The sequence below is a fragment of the Trichoderma camerunense genome (assembly GCF_050948025.1).
Source record: "Trichoderma camerunense strain CBS 138272 chromosome Unknown V8C40scaffold_8, whole genome shotgun sequence".
Taxonomy (NCBI): Eukaryota; Fungi; Ascomycota; class Sordariomycetes; order Hypocreales; family Hypocreaceae; genus Trichoderma; species Trichoderma camerunense.
Genome location: NW_028145362.1, coordinates 477,269 through 483,268, shown reverse-complemented (window position 1 = coordinate 483,268; position 6,000 = coordinate 477,269). Strand labels below are relative to the sequence as shown.

The following is a 6,000-nucleotide window of genomic DNA, read 5'->3' as shown; positions in this document are numbered from 1 at the left end:
TTACTTTTTATCATGTTATATATATCTATACACATACCCACCTAGTATATATGAAGATGGGGGTCGAGGGTTGAGCCTCTAAGAGCCGCACCTCGAAGTTTGAGGCTCAATTACAAGGCAACCGCGATGGTGCGCGCAACAACCCCTCGCTCGGGGAACCAATGGATGCAATCTCCACACTACATGTACTGTACATGTAGTAAGGCCTGGCATTTATCACTAGCCCTGCACAGGCGTTGCTACAGGGGTTGGCCCATGCTAGGGCTGTGGGGCATGCTGTCTCACCCATGATATTTGCTTTTAAACATTTCATGTCATCATTCCCGACGAGCAGAAATGCTTTTTTCTCATTCACCGAAGCCCCAATCCACCACGAACCGCAGCCGCTAGAACGCAGAGAATGCCACAGAACACCGCAGAATTAATTCCATGAACTAATCCTCTATGAGTAGAAGCCTTGTCCCTCTGCGCTTGAGTGGTAGTTGGGATTCCCGCAGTCCGCCCCCAAGCAAACCCGCTAGCCCCCAAATCTCTCACTCACACAAACGCTACCACAACGTACATGTGTACCAGCGTTGTTGAGTCCTATCTCCGCCATCGAAAGTATCATGTCTTCTGTCCAACCAGACATCTCCAAAATCTTTGTCAATTATCTACGCAATTCAAGGCAGCTCAGCTGCCCCATCTGTCAGGTGGACGTTAAGCCGCCGACGCTCGATGGATTCAAACAGCATGTCCAAAACAGCGGGGAGAAGCACCCCACGGAGGAAAAGGCCATTCTGGACGCCTTCCAGCGGATGAAACTCACCTCGTCCAAGCCTCAGTGAGCGACCCCCGCCCGGACATGTGACTGCCTTGCCTTGTCTAACGTGTGTCAAAGACCCCAGCCTACATCTGCCACAGAACAAGATCAGAATAAGAGATCGAGGAAACGATCTGCTTTAGATCAGTCAGAAGACCAGCAGAATCCAGAGCGTAGTCCTTTAAATGCCAAAGAGAGCTCGGATAATGAAGGTCGAAGTAAGAAGGTTTGCTCTCCAAGTAGCAGCCCCCCGCCCTCTACCCCAACTAGGCGGGGGCGAGGCAGGCAGCAAACCGACAATAAAGAGTTTGATCGCGGTAACAAGGGTTTAAGTACTCGCCAACTCTGGAGTCCGAGCAGCGGCGGTCCTCAAAGACCTTCTCAGCTCAAAGCGCAAACTCTAGGCCAACGATCTAGGCCGTTGTCGCATGCCAAGCCAAACCAGCATAAAATGGAGGAGCCCGATCCAGAACCTGGCCCAGATACTGAAGTTGGGGCGGATGATGATACCGAGGATCCTTCTGTATCTCAGCTGATTCGGCAGCCTGAAACTAGGCCAATATCCCAGGAACAACTTGTTGCTGAGGTCAAAGGCATCTACGCCGGACTTGTCATGGTAGAAAGCAAGTGTATTGAGGTTGATAATGCTCAATCAGCCAACAAAGACTCGCCACAGCAGCTTAATAACGAGCAGTGGCAAGCACTTATTGCTCTGCATCGTACACTGCTTCATGAGCATCACGACTTTTTTCTGGCGAGTCAACATCCGTCTGCTAGCCCAGCACTTCGACGGCTTGCCTCTAAATACGCCATGCCGGCGAGAATGTGGAGGCATGGCATACATTCGTTCCTGGAACTTCTGAGACACAGACTACCCCTGTCTCTAGAGCACATGCTTACTTTCATCTACATTGCGTACAGCATGATGGCTCTTCTCTACGAAACTGTACCTGCATTTGAAGATACTTGGATCGAATGTCTCGGAGATTTGGGCAGATATCGTATGGCGATTGAAGACGACGATATTCGAGACCGAGAAACTTGGACTGCTGTTTCTCGATACTGGTATTCAAAGGCATCGGATAAGCTACCGACCACTGGTCGACTCTACCATCACCTAGCTATTCTGGCGCGTCCCAACGCGCTTCAGCAGACATATTACTATACAAAGTCTCTCTGTGTCCCTATCCCGTTCCTAAGTGCCAGGGAGAGCGTTATGACTCTGTTTGATCCAGTTTTGAGTTCAAACCCGCCTCGGCTAGAATTAATTGATCTTGCCTTTGTGCGCATCCTGGCTATCTTCTTCTCTGGCAAAGAAAAGGGCCAACTGGGAAACGCCGCTAAACAATTCTTGAGTCTCTTGGATGGACATATTGCTCGAATCACGAAAAGCTGGCTGGAAGCTGGGTAAGAATATCTGACTTTTGCATTCATCTAGTCGTGGCCACTAACTTACTCATTTACAGATACTATATGGGCATTTCTATTACATGCTCTCTCCTTGGCTTCGGCAACGATTCTAATGTCCTTAAACATGCCATTGTTCCCAAGCGGTCTGATGACATGGACACTGCTGGAGAATCTATTGCTCCGGAGCCCATTCCAGCAGACACCTTTTACCAATCGCTCTCTTTGGCTGTACAAACACTCGAGATAGTAATTCAGCGGTGGGGAGACATGAATATATTGCCATTCCTCCACACGCAAATGGTGTTTATACACCATTTGTCTAAATTTCCGGCTGCGATGAAATTCATCGAGCAAAAGTACCCCTGGAAGCTGATAGCGACTATGCTTAACTATTTGAAGCAGTCCTGCAAGTTTGAACCTCGCATGGACAGTGCAGTATTCCCTGGAGCAGAAAATCAAGATCACTACCGACCACTCCCAGAAGATTACGCTATGCGTGGTCTGATCTATACTGAGGAGTACTTTCCCCTAAACTGGTTCTCTGGCGAGATCGTTGAAGAAGATGAAAAATACTTTGAGCAGGCATCCATGGTGGATGCTCGAAAGGAGAGGATCCTGTGGATTGGACGACAGATCTCTTCTGTTGGCCAATGGCTCTTGTGGGATGCAGAGAACTCAACGTTCACTGTGGCAGATGAATATGATATTGACTTTACAGCCAAAACTCCCGAAGTGGGTGCTAGGGAGATTGTAAACCTCGGACTTGGCGCACAAGGCGACGCTCTTCCTCAAATAGACTAAAACCACGCATTCAACATCTATAGACTGCATAAATGGGCGTTGGTGGCTATTTCTATTTGGATAGAGCGCGCATAGAGCGCAGGTTTAGAGGTTTAGAAAAAAAAGCTTCCGGGCCTAGTTTTACATTTGTTTTCTTAATTATCTCATGTACACAATTCTTTTCTGTTTCCTATTACATACTTAAATACGAACTAGGTAGATACATAGTGAATGAAAGATGATGAAAATTAACATACTCGATCCACGCTTGAGAACTTGCCTTGCATGACTTGTAAAGGGGCTTGTTGCTGTAAGCAAAAATTCTTTTGGGTTTGATACTTCACAATTTATACGAAAATGACCCAATTCAATAGAATTCACAAAATTTCGATTCAATCAAGAAGCATACCTCACATTCGAATACCGTAGAATTGAACAAGAAGAGTTGTAGTCTGATTAAGCTCAACTAGTTTGGCCCGAGCCAACCCAATCAGACGTTTCCATTTACGGGCCAAGAGTTTCTATTTATTGATACAAACATGAACTACTTTTTTTTTCTCGTCATATACTAACTAGGGTCTATGCGGCTCTGCGGCTTTGCGGCTCTGCGGCTCATCGGTTGAGGGATATCGGGATTGGTCCCAGTATTTTGGTTCCGACTAGTAAGACTGGTTCCCCTGGGTATTCTGGCCTTGATAGGCGGCCGGGTTAGTGACTAAGTAAGTAGCGGTACCTGAGCTTGAAAAGTTCTGATGAACTACACGTGGTTGCGGGAAGGCACGTGGTTAAGAGGGAAAGACCAGGGTTCTGAGTGCCGATATGGGAATATCATGGTGTACTATTTCGATGGAGGGTCTAGACCTAGGCCTCGGCCTTCGTTCTGTTACTTCTAGAAGTGCCCATTTTTTCTAGAAGCGTCCGTTTTTTCTAGAAGTGTTTGTGGTTTCTAGAAAGTCCGTTAGTTCTAGAACTGTCCATTATTTCTAGAAGTGTTTCAACCTGGGACCTAGGTAGGTACTTGCTGCTGCAGGTGCCTGATTTGGTGGAAACCATTTGTGATGTATCAAGTAGACCATCTATGACGACAGAAGTATCGCCTTTGAGGCTGTGAGGAGGGAACTGGACGTTGAATCCTCGATGCAACGTGATAATAATAGATATACGGAATGTAGGCATCCGTCGGCCAAATACTGGTCGTTTATATTGATTGTACGCTTCATCTTCGTTGGTCAAAGAATGGCAGAGACCGAATACGATGGAGTTAGGCTGGTGTTATCTCCCCCGCTTTCTCTACATGTATATCACGAGGCTGCCAGAAGGCTACCACAAGGTTACGAAAAGGCTACCAGAAGGCTGCAAATTGAGTAGCATTTTAGGCAAAAGCTGTTCACACACCCACTCCGATGTTGGCCGTGAAGTCCGAGAATTGGGTGTGAATGCCGAGAATCGGTCGAGAGGAGGAAAGAGCTACAGAGATCACCAGGTATGCATTGGTAAATCACCGATGGCGTGCTCTGTACTCGGATGGATTATGAGGTTTTTTTTTGGTGAGTGTTAGTTGCTGTGGTTGGTCGCCTCGCGGAATGCACGTTCATTAGAGGGGTATGCATGCGCAAAGAACTTCTTTGAGTATGGGAAACTTTTTCCGTGTGTTTGGGGTGACACGTGGGGGGGGGCTCTAATGCAATATTATTCGTATTATCACGGCTCCTCCGGTATATCGTGATACTTGATTCAGATGCCTCAATAGGACATGTTGCTCGTGTGCATATGGAGCTCGGTGAGAAGAAAGGGCTCAGACTGGGGTGACCTTGATGAGCACTGACAAAAAGATTCCAAAAAGAATGAACACATGTTCCAGTCTAAAGTATGGGTATGCAGAACAGAACAGGGCCGATTTGTGGTGTCTTACAGGGGCGGCGAAGGCAGACGACGATTAGTCGGTTGGGTTGCCCATTGCCATCTCACGAGGTCGATCTCTTTACGCCTTATCGTCTGTGCAAATGACTGTTAGCTCAGATGAGTATAGACACCTACAGTAAGACTTCAGCCTTACTCAGAGTTTGTTATTTTGCGCCCGTGCCGTTTATTACTGAACTTTACAGTACAGGACAGTGGAAGGCATAAGGTCTTCTACTGGAATGTCGACTAATGCAATCAACGCGTTGTTTTCTCCGGTAACACCCTCTTACATGTTATTGGCCAGTTCCTGAGCCCTTGAGTTGCGCTAATGCGGTTGCCTTTTTTGCCTCTTTTTTCAGGTTTCTTTCACCCGCATTTCTTGCCTACCTTGTTAGGGAAATATACATAACGGGGAATCGGCAAACTCTCTTACACCCTGAAACAATACCAGGCATAGAATCCGCACCGACCTGTTACCGCCTTAAGCTCATCTGAACCTGCAGGGTTGTATGTAACTCGGTCCCCAACGCCGGGGTTACACAGGTTCAGGGCAATAACTGACAACCGGAGCATGTTCACTGCGGAGCTCATGCACAGGCACCGGTGGGGCCGTTTAGCAAATCTTTATTTTTCGGAACAAGGCGTTCTTGATTTGTGAGCCGAGTTGAACGATATCACACGAGGGATTTTTGTCGCCGCTGATGATCTACATGACCAAAAGCCCCAATTGCTTTAGAAGCATATATAATCATCACTGGACCTTGATACCAAAGTTCTTCTGGTGAGACACAATCCTCAACAGTCGTACGGAACGGGATGCCAGCAGCCGCAGGTATGGCGTGTAAGACGCTGCCCATGCCGTAGGACTTCCAAGAACCGGGGATCAATGAAACCCGAAAAAGCTTCTGCCTAACTCAACATTCAGCCCAAGGGTTCCTACTTCTCGCCTTTTCACCGGAATAGAAAAAGGCGGCCCTCTTTCTCCCGGCTAGGTACAGATCAAATTTTCAGCTCTTGCAACGGCGCCTAAAAACCTGAGGCCCTCCATACATGTAGGTAAGGCCCATCAAGTACCTATTATTGCCTTACATACGAGTTCCCGAGTG

General features: G+C 47.4%; 1 protein-coding gene across 1 annotated transcript; it reads left to right on the top strand.

The window, feature by feature from the left end:
• Positions 1–244: 244 nt before the first annotated feature.
• On the top strand, positions 245–3,252 carry V8C40DRAFT_212745 (uncharacterized protein). The gene is made up of 3 exons (XM_083212128.1): positions 245–823; positions 881–2,209; positions 2,269–3,252. Exons 1-3 carry the CDS (start codon positions 609–611, stop codon positions 3,011–3,013), a joined length of 2,289 nt encoding a protein of 762 aa, XP_083073547.1. The 5' UTR covers positions 245–608; the 3' UTR covers positions 3,014–3,252.
• The last annotated feature ends 2,748 nt before the right edge of the window (positions 3,253–6,000 follow it).

What these genes read in the sequence shown, in the direction of transcription:
- V8C40DRAFT_212745 (XM_083212128.1), top strand. Translation starts at nt 609, where the DNA reads ATGTCTTCTGTCCAACCAGACATCTCCAAAATCTTTGTCAATTATCTA. An exon ending in CTCACCTCGTCCAAGCCTCA is followed by an intron (nt 824 to 880) that starts GTGAGCGACCCC and finishes CGTGTGTCAAAG; the next exon opens with ACCCCAGCCTACATCTGCCA. An exon ending in AAAAGCTGGCTGGAAGCTGG is followed by an intron (nt 2,210 to 2,268) that starts GTAAGAATATCT and finishes ACTCATTTACAG; the next exon opens with ATACTATATGGGCATTTCTA.